The following is an 18,019-nucleotide window of genomic DNA, read 5'->3' on the forward strand; positions in this document are numbered from 1 at the left end:
TTACTTCATTTATTATTTTGTTTTTAATTATATTGATTGGTTCACCCGCACATTAAATAGTATATCATGTTTTAATTCTATTTCATCATATTTTTAATATCAAATTATCTCATATTTGTTGATGTATTTTGATTTAATTTCAAAATTATTTTCATAAAATATTAAAGATATGAAATAATATTTTAATTCACAATTTTTTTTGAAAGGTTTTCTTTTTGACAATTATTAAGTATAATTAAGATTTTATTTTAATTAATTACAGAAATCCCCAACGTTGTGAGGTATACAATAGTTTTTCACAAGTTTTCTGTCTCATCTCATTTTATATTTATTAATTAATTTTAAATCTTCGATGTACATTTAATAACATTGTTAATTATAGTTTAAAATGAGTTTAAATAGAAAATATTAAAAAAAAATCTCACAGTTGTATACTTATGTAGTTACCATTAAAAGGTAAATATTTTATAAAAAAATTCATTTGCACAACTCCTCATATTTTTCATCCTAAAAAAAATAAACCGAACCAAATCAAGTATTTTCGGTTTAGTTTATTTAGCTGAAATTTAAAATCAGTTCAGTTTAATTTGATTTCTTAAAATTGATTTATTTAAATTGTGATAAATAAAAACAAACCAACTAAACTGATTGAATACACATATTTAATTATATCCCTATTTAAACGGTGAGTTTAGGTCTCATTTACCCATCAAAGCAGCAAATTTTAATTAATTAAATGCTGAGCTTAAAATAGTCAAAACTATCTTATTTTAGAAAAATAAATTTAAAGATTAGATATAAAAATTAATAAAATTAGGATAATTATTTGATAAACCGACAGTGAAAATTTTAACTTCGTAAGTGAAATTAAAATTTTGTCACCACCTATGTATCAAATAATTACTCATAATTTATGATTAAAAATCATATTACTAAACTAAAATTACATGGTAAGTAATGCATTTAAGTAACTAAGTAGGTACTAAATAATGCTTTTCCATATGGTAAACCCTATAATTCATCTCTATAATAAAAAGAAAATAAAAATAATTATTTCATACAGAGTATTTTATTTCCACAAGTAAGATTTCTTAGCCTTGGCATTGGAATTAAAAGAAAATCAAATAATAATCTAAAATTTAATAGAAATTGAATTTCATTTTCATACACATTTAAAATTCCTTTTTCATTAGAATTTTTTAAACAATTATTGAATATGCTAATATTCTACTAAATTATACAAAATGTGTATAAAGGTAATAATATATTTTAAAATATTATGTTATTTTAATTGAAGTAAGCACGTTTTTTCAAGCTACTATGCATGTTAAATAATTATTAATTTAAAAAATTAGCTTGATAATAATATTTTGAAATAACTATTCAATGTAGAGATTTAAGATAAGAAACATTGAGTCATGAGGTTTTTTTTTTTTTAATTCTAAATTTTTATTGTTTTGATAAATATAAATAAATATTCTTAAAAAATATAATTTAATAAAAGTTGTTTTAATAGCAGCTAGGATTAAATTGGACAGGCCTTTTATGCCATTGCAGGACCCAGCCCAAGGCTCAGTCTTTCCCTCACTTTCTTCTTCTTCCTGGAGCCGCACCCAGAGGCGAGCTAGTCTGCCAGCAGCCATGGACTTGGAATTGAACTTCGAAATCAGCCGCACAGCAGAGTTCATTCTAAATAGGAACTTCACAAGAGTTGCTCTGCAGGTAGTAATCAGATATTTACATATATATTTTTTCTGGCTGTTGCCATCCTTTTCTCTTTATTTGTTTCTTCTGTTTAATGAAGATTTTGGCTTTGGGTTCCAGTTCCCTGATGACTTGTTGAAACATTCAACAAAAGTGGTTACTTGTCTAAGAAACAAGCTTGGGTCTGGTAATAAAGTCGGGTTATTCGTAATGGCAGACACAACATTTGGGAGTTGTTGTGTTGATGAAGTGGGAGCTTCTCATATCGGTGCTGATTGCGTTATACATTATGGCCATACCTGTCTCAGCCCGTAAGTACCTTTAAAAAAAAACTTATTTTTGTCTCTGTCTTAGGAAGCAGAGATGTAGTTTTATTCTGGGTCTTTATTGATGATTTGATTTTTCGAACATTTATGTTGGAATGGGCTTCTTTTTCCTCTGTTTATTGCTTAAGAATGTTTTGGTTTTTGCATTATCCTTGTTATATCTTAAATATGTGGTATTAAGCCAAATTTCTTGTGTTAAATCCTGAAAATCTTATACCTTATTAATTAGTTTCTTCATTTAGTGTCATGTTAATTGAGGTCTATATGCAATGTTCTTTAACCTTTCTTTAGTTTTCACTTTCTTGGGACAACTGGTTTCATGTGCAAAACACTTTTTAATCATTTCTGGTTTACATGTGAGTGATGTATCAGAATTAAGTATAAATGCTGCTTCATGTCAGCAGCACTCCAACTCTCTTTCGCAATCTTATGTCTCTTAGTTGTGCCATTAAATTACAATGCCTGATGTGATTTTGAGTCCAAACTGATAGCACCGAAATTATTGTGTATTTTTTTTTTTTATATTCTGATTCAACGAAGCTTTGCACCTGACTATTAAGTTACTAATGACAACCCTCCTGTACTTGGACCTAGGAAAGACTTGTAATATTTTATGTAATGAGTTTTAATTGTCTAGAGTTGGAAAAAGTGATAAGGGTTTAAATTCTTGGTAATAAAGATTTTTGATGATGTGGTGAAGTGAAACTTTAGAGTTTAGACCACTTCTAAGGAGAAGCTAAAGCTGATTGATGAATACCTAAATCCTCAGTCTTGCAAAAAAATTAGTTTTGGAGAAGGTTTTGGTGTACCAAAACTCAAGAATATGAGTCTAGAAAGATCTTCTCTTCTTGATACCTGTTAATATGGAGGAGCTTAAATTATCTCGACCTTTTAGTTTCTGCTCATAAGAAAATGGTCAATCATCAGCTTATACTTCAGCTACACTGCTTCACCACTTGTGGTTACATCTTTCCCCACATAACATCCTGTGATTTCTTTTTTCCCAATCAGGACCTTGTTATTAAATTTTTTTTTCATGTAAAACAAACTGTATAGCTCTATGGGAACGGAACTTATCCACAGGATGCTTTGTTTTCAAATCATGGGATTCTTGGAGGAGTTTATCCTAAGAGTTACACCAGTTGGATTTTTAATGTTTCTTGAAGATGGTTACAAGTTAAGGGTGCTAGTAATTGTTGCAAGAGTTAGCTGTTATTATTGTTTATGATTCAGTTTTTGGGATTGACTAATGGGATTTTGAACTTAGCTTATTTCTCTTGGTTTCTATGCTTTATGGGTTTCTCCTGTGATGGTTCAGTTTGAAGAATTCTGACTTTAGAAATGGTTCAATTTTTTTCCCCGTAAACTTTGTGTTGTACTAAATATGTTTTTATATCAAAAGCTACTTTTTGTTGCAGAACCTCAACTCTTCCTGCATTCTGTGTTTTTGGAAAGGCTTCAATCAGCATACCTCTTTGTGTTGAGAAGTTATCAAGTTACTTTGGGACCAATGGAAAACCTATTGTGGTATGATAAGTAATGTAGAATTTCTGCTTGTCAATTTTAAGCCATTTTATATTGTGATAAAAAATCATAGATAGCTTTTGTTAAAACTAATAAATATTTCTTCTGTATTTTTAGCATGTAGCTCACGTAGTTGCATATGTAGATATGTCTCAGTTGATGATATGAGATATATTTTTGGAGTCTTTTGTTTTTAGTTCCAATTTGCCTTGGATTCTCTCTCTTTGGAAAAAGGATCTAAAATGAGAAAAATACAAGTAACATTAGGAATGGGGGCATGGTAAATGGTCAGGATCACATTCATTGGAGACCCAATTATTGAAATATGTTTAGGAACCTATAAATGCTTCTGTGAGAAGATATCAATTAATGGAGGACACTAATGTCAAGCAAGGGAGAGGAAGAGACCAAAGAGGACTAGCTGAAACTATGAAAAGGGACCTCACTATTACTGAGCGCATTGATGGTTTGAATAAAGTATTTTTCAATCTGATTCACGTACCTGGACTTTTGTAGCAGGAAAAGGCTTAGCTATTGTTTTAGAAAATGAAAATAAATTTTGATCCTTAAATGGAGCCCAATTCCAGCTGCTGCAATTAGCGTTAGCAAAATACTTTTATTTTCATAAAGTAGATAGCTGAAAACAATAAGCCCCTTGATTTCAAATAAAGTGATTTTTCAAATCTAGCATCCGGAAGAGCAATCTGATTTGACCCTCTTACAAGCATCTCTTTCTAGCTGCAATTTACTTGTCATGGAAACATTGTTATATGTATGGATTTCAAGGCAGATAAGATGCGTATAGACTTTTTAGTTTTGCTATTTAAGTATTTCATTTGAATCAGCTGATTTATTTTTGTCAATGCCACTTCATACTCGGGGCCTTCGGAAATTTCATTTTTCTCCATCTCATGAAAGGTTCCCTTCATAATGCGCAGTCGACATGGTTTTTTATTTTGAGTAAGCTGGCAACATTATCTTAAGATGGAAGGAAATGCCAAATGCTCAAAGTTGATTGTTATTTATTATTCAGAAAAGTACTAAAAAAGAGTCATTATGGTCTTTCTCTGCTTATGTTTCTCTTTCCTGAGGTTTCATTTTTCTCTGCCTTATTTGTGAAAGGTCTTCTTCATTGTATGCAAGCAACATATTTCAAGACGAGAAGGAAATATTATCTAAATGCCAAATATTTGCACCCTGACATAATCATCATGATTGTTTCTTATGGGTCACTTCAAAGATATTTGAGGAAAGGGTTCATTATGTTTTTCCTATGGTGATTTTTCTCTTTCTCAATTCTCAGAATTCCTATCTTGTTTTTGGATATTGCAGGTTCTTTATGGGCTAGAGTATGCACATGCGATATCACATATCAAAGAGGCATTGGTGGAAGCTATGCCTAAGACCAAATTGGAGCTCATTTTTGCTGATGTTATGTGTTCCTCTATTAATCCATTAAAAGATCATAGGAAGTCCAACGGACTTGGATATTTGGGCAGCTGTTCTTCTGTTAACAGTTTAGGTGCGGCAACTGGTACTAGGTGTAGTCTAGGAGGCTTGATATGGGATCTACTAGAAGGACGGAGAGTGGAAGATTACTTGCTTTTATGGATTGGGCCTGACAATTCAGCTTTTTCCAATGTTGTGCTGACATTTAATGGCTGTGAGATAGGTAGACATGTTGCCATGTTTCCCCAGATACTCCCATCTTTGAATATAGTAATTACTAATGCATTCATTCCTGAAGCTATATGAGTACATACACCACAGAGCAAGGACATTTTACTTCTTGTTTGCATCTATGGACATGAATTTACCTTTATGTTAGCTTTCTGCTTGGTAAGTTGGCATAATTTTTCGTAATTAAGAATTACGTTTCTTCCTCTGCATCTAGCCAGTTAAATGATAGACTCCCACTGTGCATGCAATCATATGTTGATTTCCTTCTATTTTGTTACCATGCATTGATATACTTTCTTCTATGCTCTTGCTAGACTTTCTCAGACATTTTGATTAAGGAAACAGTACACATGATTTCGGAAAATTAGCTTCTTCTAGCGATCCATGTACAGTACACATTTAACAATGACTGAAGAATATGATAATGTTATCTTATTGGGAAGCTATTTGTTTAAAATTTGATGTTTGTTTTTAGTCAGATATGATGCAACAGAGGATCAATTAGTGACAGATGTTTCACAACAGAAAAGGATCCTTAAGCGTCGGTGTGCATTTCAACTTTTCGTGCTTCTGCTCACTACTTTCCTTACCCCTTCTCAAAGTTTGCTGTTTCTCTTCCCGATTCAGCAACACCCTTATCAATACGGTATTGTGTTACTCGTTTTGCACTATGTGACTGCCGTTTCTTGCAGATATTATCTAGTGGAGAGAGCAAAAGATGCTAATATGGTTGGGATTTTGGTAGGAACTCTTGGTGTGGGTAAGTTTTCATGGTGGTTTTCCTAAACTTAAAAGTTATGCAGAGGACACTCCTCCTTTCCTTGTAATTGTTATTTTTAGGAATTGGATTATGGATGTGAAGTGTCTTTGTTGGGTTTACATGGTTACCTTTTTAAAATCATTTTGACCATGTTAATAGTGTTGTTTTTTAGTATCCATGCACATATAACTCTTCATCCAAACATTTTTAATATATTGGTCCGGAAGTAATGCTTACTTTTGTTTACATTAGATGTGTGTATACTGCCCTAAATCCATAGTTCTGTTATTTTTTATTTTGCATTTGTCGGAGATGTTCTTTAGAATTTTTATTTTATTGAGGCTCATCTAAGATTTTATATTTTCTTGGAACTTTCTACATGCATCAAAGTGTCCTAAATAAGGTGGTAACTTTTGTGCAGCTGGCTACCTTCACATGATTCATCAGATGAAGGAACTGATCATGCTTGCTGGGAAAAAGGCCTACACTCTTGTCATGGGAAGACCAAACCCTGCCAAACTTGCTAATTTTCCTGAAGTAACCTCTCAGACATGCTTGTAGATAGTCTCTATGTTAGGAAGTCAAAGACTTTGAGGTTAATCTAAAAATTATTACATTTTTGCAGTGTGATGTTTTCATCTACATCTCATGTGCGCAAACTGCACTTTTGGATAGCAAAGAGTTCTTAGCACCTGTTATTACTCCATTTGAAGCCATGCTAGCTTTCAGCAGGTGAATAACCATTAACTATTCTCATTTTATGTTTTATTTGATCGAGAATAAACTTAACTTTCTCTAAAATGTCTTGACTGTCCTCTCTCTGCTTGTCCCCTATTCCCAAATCCTTTCAGCATTCTATCTGCAGGTTTAGTCATATATGTCGTTTTTTATTTTCCCAGTTCAACTTAACTATGCTTTATGGTGTAACTGGGTAGGCCATATGAATGCTTATGCAACTGCCAGTTTAATGCAATACCTCTCTCTTAGTGAACATAGTAAAATTGAAGGACTGTATGCTTTGTGAAACTGAGGAGACTGGCCAATTGCATATTTTTATTCTGTCCCGGACTTTCTATTTTTCTAACTTGAAGAAAGATGTAATATTAAAGATATTAAGAAGCGATGAATAAAGATGTTTGCTTTACAAAAGTTTTTGCTACTGTTGGAACTCACATGCTGAGTGTCTAACCTACATGGATTGTTCTAAATTGTTAATTTGTTCTTCGTTTATTGTATATTTGTCGATTTTGTAAAATTTCTCATAGAAAGATGATGTTTATTGTGTTTGTATTCTACAAATTCAAATGATAGGCAAAAATAAACTAAATTTGAGGGGAGATATGCTGTCGAAGTGGTAAAGCATATAACATGAGAACTTTGTAGGACAAATGCTCTGTTGACATATACAAGTGCTTGTACATAAAATATCTGGTATATTTATGCTTCCATTTTGGATATTTGATTTGGAAATTACATTCTTTAGAGGAAGCCAGTGGACGGGAACATATGTAATGGAATTTCGAGATTTAATCAGTTCATCTCAATTGGAGGTAAGTAAGCAACCTGAAGAAGCACGGTTTTCGTTCCTTAAAGGTGGATATGTTGAAGATTTTGAACTCCAAGGTACATATCCCTCACTTTTAAGTCCATTATTGGTGGTATTCAAATTTCTACTCTCTTATTTTCCGAAAGTTATGCTGAAAATATTGTCTGCATAATGCTTTGAGTGTTTCCTTTTTGTATATGAAATAATGGGTGCACCAGTTTTACCTGTAGAACTCTATTATTGCTTTCATGGTAACTGTTTTATTGATAATATTCTGCTTGGATGAGTTATTAAGCAATGCCTTTCTACGTGGTTTCACATTGGTGGGAATGTAATGTTATACAGAGAATGGAGATGGAGATAATGATGGCACTCTTGCCTTAGCTAATGCAACTGAGAAGGCTCTGCAATTGCGTAACCGAGACCCTGATTCTCTTGTCAAAGGAATAGCTAAATCGGGAGCTGAATTTTTTGTTACTCGATCTTATCATGGTCTTGAAACACAAGCCAACAGCTCCTCACCCGGGCCATATTTAATTGGAAGAAGTGGAAAGGCATCAGGCTACAAAGATGAGAAAAGTGAGCCTGAAACTTTGTAAGTTTTGAGAAAAGTCAAGGAAAAAAGTTCGGGACTGGAGAGCCGCATCCACATTCAATGTACCGATATCCTTGAACTGAGCATGGCCAGAGTGCAAGGAGCAGCCATCCCTATACTAACATTAGCTTATTGGTTCAGAACTGGAAGCTCTTCCGCGGAGTTATTGCAATGGTTGGTTTATAGATCTATCGGGTCCAAAGTTTATTTTGTGGTACAGCAATGCAAAGGCTGGTTGCTCTCCTGCAGCCTTGCATTGTTCTTATAAAATAAACATATAGGGTATGTTTGGACAGAATAGAGTAACTGAACGAGAGTGTAATTACAATGAATTGTAATTTCTTTGATGTGTTTGGTTGACAAAGTGTAATTGCATTAAAATTCTCCATATCATGGTTGATACTATAAATTGTAATTATATAGTTACATAATTCATATTTTTAGAAAGATTAATTATTATAAAAAAGTATTAATATGATAAAAATAATTTCTAAACAAGTAATAAAAATTAAAATTAAATAATTATATGTATTCTGCTAGTTTAAAAATGTAGATGATAATATGAGTGTTAATAAAATAGCAAAAAAAAATGTAATTTTATTTATTTATTTTAGTGTTTATTTGTTGAGTTATTCCATTTTAATATTTAACATGTACTTTTTATCATTATTTGTTAGTCTTTGATCAAGTTAATTTGAAATGAATTTACATCATTAAGATAAATAAAACCTCCTTTTATATACTCTTCAAGTACATGATTATATCATTTTCAACTACATTGAAGTTATAAAATATATAACATGCTAGTATGATCTATCATTTTTTTTATGTTATACTTACGAGATGTTAATATGAGAAATAATTTTTTGGAAATCAAATTTCTTTTCAACCATGTTTTCGAAATCCTGAATGTGTCATATTAAATAGTTCATGAGGTGTCTATGATGCTTATGGCTAGCACCATTCTCTCAAATAGTATCATACCTCATGATATGGCGTAAGAAAACCTTTTCTATTTGTATAATTAGCATTGACTATATAATATTTTAGGTCCATAGTTTAAATAAACCGTAAAAAAGATAAGGTAAAAGCAGGTCCCTTTGACTGGTGATATTAGCCCGATCTCACTACCATTAAAAGAAATTGAGTAACTCACTAAAGCGACACATAGAATTATCCAATCCATCCACTGTCGATGAAAGTCTAGATGCTTTAAAATAAATTGCAGATAATTTCAATCAACCTAGTTAGAGGCTTTACTAATATCAATTTTCATTGCAACCACTCTATTGGACCAAAAAATCTACATAGAAAAAATTAACCGCCTTCGAATAAAAAAATTTATGAATAAGAAAAAGACAATTGTTAAATGATGAAAAATAATCGGAGATTTTTCTCAAATCAACCGCATGAAAAAAAATTAAATGAGATACAAACCGTTACCAACATTTGGCTTTATACTAGCACCTCATATTGGCTTCCACAAAGACAACGAAAAATTGATTGCTATTCCCCAATAAACTTTGTAATAAGACATAACTCATAATCAATATCTACAACTACATTGTTAAGACCCTCTGGCCCAACAACTAATTCCACATCTTCCTTCTCTTCAATTTAAAGATTCTCCGTCTCTCTCTCCATTGCAAACGAAAGAAACAGATAGCATGAAAAAAAAAAAAAAGCAAACAAGATCTTTGACTAAGCGAGGCTAATCATGCACTTAGGGCAGAAAAACCTTGCACTCGTAAAGCTAGAGGCAAGACGGCGCACATTACTATTAAGGTATCTGACGTTACTTGAATTTGAAAAAATATGTTGGATATAACAGTAAGTATTTTATATAAATATATAAAAAATACAGATATATAAAAGAATCAAAAGTAATGTAACTGAGAGATGCCATTGCCAATATTGGTTCGGCTTATTTATCAAAAAGTAGGGAATAACTACTAATACCATCAGCAGTATTACATATGTAGAGCTAATATCACCCTTCTTATTGGAATTTTGGTGTAATCGGTTGATGATTTCTTTTTTATTTTTATAATTATGGTTTATATTTTAATAATTTATCGTTTTAAATCATTTATTACTTCTTTTGCAATTAAATTTTAATTCAAACATATTGTTTTTAAATCTATGAAATTAATCACTAATTTAAAAATAAAATTCAATTAATATTATTAATTCATACTTATTAAATTTGAATATGTGTCATCGATCAGACTTTAATTTTTAAATCAGAACTTTAAATATTGAAATTCAAATTTAAGGAAAATCTAGAAACAATATTATCAATTGAAATTTAATTTTATATAAAAAATAAATGGATTAAATTCAAAGAAATAAAAATATAGGAGTTCAATTTTAAAAATTTAAAGAGTATGAAGACTCGGTCATAAATAAACTGACTAAAAACTTATAAAAGAATTCAAGGATATAAAGTGCAAAAGATGCTAATGAGATTTTTTCTGTTTTCGAGAGAGATGCCAATGAGAGGTTCATTTAGCGGTAAAAAGGAGATTTTCGAGTCTGAAGATATAAAATGTAAGCTTTCTATTGGTCGAATTTTATATTAAATTTATGTAATTATATATAAATTAGTGACAGAGCGTGATAGAGAACCAAAAGACATGGTGTCTTTAAAATAATAAAATTTTAAATTAATAATAATAAAATTATAATTTAAGCGATAAAAAATATTTTCTGACTAGAGGTGAAGTCAGAATAATTTTTTAGAAGCTGTATAAAATTTTAATTTTTATATTCTATATTTTTATAATTTTTAAAAATTAAATTAAATTTTTAATTTTAGAGATCAAAATATAATCTTACCTTTATTAAAAAAATTTAACAATCTAATAACAAATTTACATTTTAAGAGGTCGGCGCAACAACCAGGCACCGTAGATTAGCCTCTGGCTCTGATTGCAACTTTTACCAACCTCATCAATAAAATTTAGCAAAGATAGAAGGAAAAGCTACAAAAGGCATGGGCCGGTGGGATAATGAGATGATATTTGATTCGAGGGTGAAATTGACTAAAAATAGAACCCTAGCAATGCAAAGCTTCCAAAGGAATATTTTTTCAGCAATTTCCACAACCAAAGATGCACTTAAATCTTCAGTTCCTTCATCTTCATCCTTGCAAGCAAAATTACCATTCATTTGCTTCAACTTCTCCACCCATTAAGGCATTTCACCGAAACTGCAACTGTTCTCAGCATCGGCAAAATGGAGACCAAGTTTCCCATCACAGATAAAGTGCAGGTAAAATCCAGTGGTTGCAAACGTAATCACACAAACCCAAGTCCTTCTCCTTCATCTTTAATAGAGTTCGGTTGCAGTGCTTGTTTTTTGTGTATTGTTGGGCCACTTTCGATGGTGTTGTGCATTGCCAAGTTCCCCTTTAAGATTGGATGGCGCGCTGCAAAATATGCTATAAACTCTAGTACTTGTTGTTATTGCAGATCCGATAAGAGGATTTCTGCAGAAATATACTCTTCATTTTCTGACATCGATTTTGGATGATTATATTAGGACTGCTTTCTTCTTCAAATTTTATCAAAAGCTTTTATACTCGATCCAAAATTTGGCTGTTCTGCTGCTACTGGTGTTAATTGCAAACTTTGTCTAAATGGTTGGATTGAAAATATCATATAATAATGAAACTCAAATATAATAATATCTCACAAGTTCAGAATTAGTTTTTAAGTTTTGTTCAATTCGGATACATGTTAAGTTCAAGTCGATAAAATTCAATTTTGAGTCCATACTCAGTACCGAGTCTTGTTAATTTTAATGTTTAATTAGTAAATACACATATTGCCGTCCGCCTAGTTGCCGCTCACTGCCTTGTTGTGATCCAGCTACGCACATACATCCGTGGATCCACTTGCATCACTCCACTGCCTCCAACAACATTACCAAACAACTAATCAGATTTACACAAATTTTAAAATATGTAACTTTAATTGTGTGCATTTTGATTATATAAATTTAATATTAGACTCGGTCTAAATTCAACCCTACCATGCGTCGATTTAGAACTTTTAAACCTAAATGAGTTTGTTTTAATTAATTTTAAGTTTATGATAATTTAATTGGATTTGAGTGTAATTATATATGAGTAAACAATCAAAATAGTCATTTTTGTTTGTCTCAGGTTATATTTTAGTAATTCATGTTTGAAATGTTACGTTTTAGTCACTTATATTATCATGTTGTAACATTTTAGTCACTAAGTCGTTAATTACCGTTAACAGTGTAACAGTAAGTTGACGTGGTACGTTAAGTCATCATTTCAAACGAAAATTTTAAGTTAAATCCTATAATTGGTCCCTATATTTTTTTGTTTTGAGTAATTTAGTTTTTTTCTTTAATGTTCTTTTAACTTCCTTTTTTTTTTCTCTTTATTTTCTCTTCTCTTCTGCTTCTCCCTCTGTTTTCCTCCATTATTCATTTCTTTTAATGTAGTTTTTCTATGTTTTCTATTTGTTAAAACTAATCCACAAGTTTACCTCACTCGAACAAAATAAATTCTTCAAAAAAATAAAAGTATAGGTACTAGTTTTAACAAATGACAAATATAGAAAAACTACGTTAAAAGAAATAGAGAATGGAGGAAAACAGAGGAGAATGAAAAGAAAAAAAGGAAAGTTAAAAGAACATAAAAGAAAAAAATTAAATTGCTCAAAACGAAAAAATATGGAGACCGATTGTATAAATTAACCTAAAATTTTTGTTTGAAATGATAATTTAATGTGCCATGTCAGCTTATCGTTACGCCGTTAACGACAATTAACGGCTCAGTGACTAAATGTTACAACGCAATAATGTGACTAAAACGTAACATTTCAAACATAAGTGACTAAAATTAACCTGGGGTAAACAAAAATGACTATTTTAATAATTTATCCAATAATATATTTGTGTAACCATTGTAATTGAAGCTTTTAACACCCTCTAGTTTTTAGGATTGAGAATTTGACTAATTAAGTGGGTAATTACAAATAATTAGACTCAAATTCAATTACCATAAGTATTTTCAAACATATCCATACATAATTTAAGTTAAAAAAGTTATTTTATACAATAATAATATTTTAATTTTAGGACATTTTTTAAATATAATTATATGTTATTTTATTATTTTTGTTAAATAATTTGAAAAATTTATCCATGAGAGATAATTTTATGCATTTTAATTTAATAAATAATTAAATAAATTACATAATATTTATTATTAATTATTTATATTTGGTCAACAATTAATTAATAATAACAATGAGTAAATGTTTAATGTTAGAGAGAGAATAATTCAACAATTATGAAGTAATAGAGTAATAGATAAAATTGTTTAGGATGTTTACTTTTTTTTAAATTTTATTAGTAACCTAATTTTATAGAATTTTTAAATTTTATTGATAGTTTTATAATAATTAATATTTTTTCAAAAATTAGTAAATAAACCAATCAGTGGGTCGTAGGAGCCCATCGGTGGGCTCTCATGGACCCAATTATACGGCCACAGTAAGCCCTTGATCTGGGCAAAAGGTCCCTCACGGCATCTATTCCTAAATATTAAAAGAATGTCCAATGGCTTTCTTCTACAGACACGCATCCTCCTTTTTTCTTAAGCTTTGGTTGAGTCTGTGGGTTGCTTTGACTAAGCATGAAACAGTAGAATACCCAAACAGCTGCAATTTGCATGTAACAATTTTTTTTTTTTATGATTCTAAACTGTATGTATATGTTGGTAATTTTCTAAACACGTGGGTCCTTTTTTTCTTATTATATAAAAAATGATAAAATTTCAATTTTGATCTCTATGTTGATATACTATATAGAAATATAATATAATTTTAATTTTGGTCCCTATGCAATTCTCAAACTTATTATTATATACCAATGGTCAAATTTTAATTTTGGTCCTTATGTTACACTCAATTTAAGATTTAATCTTTAAACTTTAATTTTTTGATAAAATTTGATACCTCGACTTTTACAATGTCATTGGTTAGTCCAAATATTTTATTTTAATTGAAATGCTAATGTAACTTTTAAGAGCTGTAGACATTGTTAGAATATTTGTTAAATTCGAGTCTATTGCAATATAATTTTTTGTTACATGATTGCTAAATATTTTTCTAAATTTTAAAATCTTACACATGTGTGAATTTAACAAAAGAGCTTAATAGTGTTAACAATTGTATTTAAATTTAAAAATAAAGTGATTAAATTTCTAAAATAAAAAATAAAAAATAAAAACTAAATTTTAAATATACGAAAAGTATAAAAATTTGAAATATATTTTAATCTTTAAATATTTACTTCAATAATTTAACTCAAAAATAATTAATGCAATACAAAGCGTAGCATAGACCATACTAATACCTATTATTTTCAATGCATTTTTCTCTGTTTTATTGTTGAAAAATATTTTCTAACCATTCTGCTATGTTCATACCTATTATTTTTATTAATTGTGCATTTACTTTTGGTTTGGACTCCAATTCCAGTAGGTCTTGACGCGGTTTAACTTTGAACTTGACTTTTAAAAAATGTTAGATGCGTTGAGATTTATATATTTAAAAACATGTAATATTTAGATTAGATGTGCTGGAAATGAAAAGAAAAAAAAAACAGTAGACACGTTGGAAAATGATATTCCAAACTTGATAAATAATTTTAAATAATAAAAATAAAAGGGTTTTCTTGAATTTGAATGTTAAGCTCAAAAGAATAAGATCTTCATTTTGATAATGTATCGAGGGCTGCTGAATATTTTGAGAAAAGCAGTGTTTGAAAATTTGGATTTAGTTAAATTAATTGGAAAAATAAGTTAATAATGGGATTTAAATGTAACTATTTGAAATTATATATATTTAAGGTTAGTTAAAAATCCACATCACTACTGTATCAACAATAATTAATAATAGTATTATTTTGAAACTATTAATAACATTATAAAAATAGAGAGATTAAATTATATTAAATTAATTAAAAGAATAAAATTTTAAAATTCAACGTAAATAAAAAAAATTAGGATTAATATATACTAAAGTACTTGAATCCAAAAATAATGTAGATTCGAATTACTATTATATAAAACAAAATATTAATGTATTATAATCTATAATATATTGTACCATAATCCCTAATACAATAACTATTTAATAGATTCCATTTTTTTATAATAACATATTCAATTTTAATATGCTTTTGAAAGTGAAAATAACCTTTGCGTAGAGGACTTAGTCATGCATGCATTTATTGGTTGAATTTTATTGAAGAATCTTACATACAGTAATTAATTATGTGAATAATCTCTTTTTTTTTTCTTTTGCCCTGAACACTAGTTCTATATTCAAACAAAAAGAAGGAAAGTCTGAATTGATAAACTCACTTGTTTTTCCTTAAAGGAAAAAGAAGCAAAGCATCAATTGCGATGTAGTCATTAGGTCAAATTACTCAAATGTCTTTGCAAGATTTAAAACATGTTATTTGTCATTAGGTCAAGTTCTCATTTGTTAGGAAAATGAGGTAGTTTTATATGTTTGTTATATTTTAGAAGGGATAATATATAATTTGGCACTTAAACTTGTTTAGTTATTAGTTTTTAAATTCTTTTTTAAATATATATCTGTATTTAGTTAGTTTTTAAATTCTTTTTTAGACTTAATTAGTTCTTGAATTTGTATTCTATCAATCAAGTCGATCCCTCCACACTAACACTGTTAATTTATGTTGATTTGATATTTCTAGTCAATCTAGTAATGTCACGTGGCAGCCTCTTCAAACACCACATGACAAACATAATTTATATTTTTTAATTTATGTTTGCCGGCACATTAAGAGATTACTATATGGCACCATCAAATAGGTTAACGGTGCCACATCATCACAATTCTGATTGATGAAATACAAGTTCAAAGAAAATATTTATTTACAAGATATATTTAAAGAGCTCAATTCCATTTTTTCTTATCTGATCCACTTGCAAAATCTTTACTTATTTTTAAATAATTATGTAAAAAATTTGGTACATACTTTTCACCTTCTCCATTCATTTAAAAAAAATCTTTTTAAGTTTTTAATATTTAAAATGACTCAATATATATTATTCTCCGAATCATTTTAAAACATACACCTAATCTTACAAAATAATAGAATTAATATTCATAATTAATAAAAAGTTAAAATATTATTTAATAATTTAACACCTAATTTTACTATTTATAAAAATTCTAAAGAATATGTGTGAAAAATAAAAAAATTGAAAGAAAAGAGATGAATGTTTGAAGAAAAACTAATTCTATTGCATGCCCTCTTGAAGATGAAATACCATTTCAATATAGTTTTTGTTGCATCCACATTCCAATGGAAACAACTATGATGAATCATTGTTATTTAACGGCTACAGTTCTGGTTAATGAAAGCTAATTTGACAAAGTCTGGTCCCAAAATGACACTAGGTGATGCTACACTCTTGCCCAATCTTTTATTCTTGCGGCTTTTTCCTCTTCTTCTTTTCTACATCAACATAGCGCTTATTTAAATAAAGTTATGGAAACTTATGTATATAAAATAAGGTTTAATGTATATTTTAGTCCTTAAATTATTTTTTTTCCGCTTTAGTTTTTAAAGTTTTTTTTTATCTATTTCAGTTTCTAATATTATTATAGATTTTCAATTTGATTTTTGAAAATTAAAATTAACTATTAAAATATTTAACCAATCATACGTTGAGATGTCATTGTGAAATAAAAGAATGATTATTAGCTATAAATATTCCCTTATTAGAGCCCGCCAATTTGGAAGTTATGCGTTCACATGATCACATGCTAATTGCTTGTGAAGGAGACATCCTTCTCCAACCTCATGCCTATATTAATTGGAATTTCTGCCTGACTGCATCTGTAAGGCGCAAACATATTGGTTTTTAAAAGGATTTTGGTATTTGTTATTCATATTAAATCCCACTAAAATTGAAGTTGAACTTGATAGTTATAATAGATTAATATATATATAGTGTATTTATAAATAAAACCTTGTTAAAAATTTCACTTTTGAACTTTGTTGAAATAAAATATTATTTAAAAAATAAATATTTGTTGAGTATTTTTAAGGTTATCTTCAAGACGAAATTGTCGATATTTTAAAGATTATTTTTAAAGTACTTTCAGGATTTTAATAACACTTCAAAATTATATGTATTTTAAAATTCATCAACTTAAAATTTTACTCCTTTTTCAATAATATAATATATGTGCAAAAAAATTTAGAAACCCAATAACAAATAAAGTAAACTTTATGAACTTCAATAGTGTGGGTGGTATAAATTGTGAGTCATTTTTCCGATACATAAATAAATATAAGATAAATTATAAAATAACTACTTCTTTTTTTTGTCTCAGATTACATTTTAGTCATTTATATTTGAAATACTATATTTTAGTTATTTACGTTATCGTTTTGTTACGAAGCAGTCACTCTGTCGTTAAGCTTCGTTACCTCCCTAACGTCAATCCTACATGACAGTCTAAATATATTTTAAATGCCAGCTTGGATGTGAATAGTTTTTCAGTCAAAATGAAAAGAAAACTAAAAGAAAAAAGAGATCTAGTTAAAGGCATAATTAATTTAAAATTTTTAATTAATTAAATTTATTTAATTAAAAATCTATTATCGTCGTAGTTGAACATCCAAGTTGGCATTTAAAACCTATTTAGACCACTACGTAGGGTTGTTGTTAGGGAGGTAATGGAGCTTAACGACAGAGTGACAATTTCGTAACGAAACAATAACGTAAGTAACTAAATCGTAACATTTCAAACATAAGTGACTAAAATGTAATCTGCGATAAACAAAAGTGACTA

At 29.2% G+C, this 18,019-nt stretch overlaps 1 protein-coding gene across 3 annotated transcripts; it reads left to right on the forward strand.

Moving 5' to 3' along the window:
- Positions 1–1,527: 1,527 nt before the first annotated feature.
- LOC108453646 (uncharacterized) lies at positions 1,528–8,151 on the forward strand. 3 transcript variants are annotated; one of them, XM_017751877.2, is made up of 10 exons: positions 1,528–1,722; positions 1,825–2,015; positions 3,449–3,557; positions 4,887–5,226; positions 5,710–5,779; positions 5,927–5,994; positions 6,416–6,531; positions 6,620–6,726; positions 7,478–7,617; positions 7,886–8,151. In XM_017751877.2, exons 1-10 carry the CDS (start codon positions 1,546–1,548, stop codon positions 8,137–8,139), a joined length of 1,572 nt encoding a protein of 523 aa, XP_017607366.2. In that variant the 5' UTR covers positions 1,528–1,545; the 3' UTR covers positions 8,140–8,151. The 3 variants fall into 3 exon arrangements, with proteins under 3 accessions (XP_017607366.2, XP_017607365.2, XP_052874949.1); XM_017751876.2 differs by having other exon boundaries at positions 5,710–5,994; XM_053018989.1 differs by lacking the exon at positions 1,528–1,722 and having other exon boundaries at positions 1,891–2,015; positions 3,433–3,557; positions 5,710–5,994.
- Positions 8,152–18,019: the final 9,868 nt, after the last annotated feature.

Source organism: Gossypium arboreum, chromosome 9, assembly GCF_025698485.1.
Source record: "Gossypium arboreum isolate Shixiya-1 chromosome 9, ASM2569848v2, whole genome shotgun sequence".
Lineage (NCBI taxonomy): Eukaryota > Viridiplantae > Streptophyta > Magnoliopsida > Malvales > Malvaceae > Gossypium > Gossypium arboreum.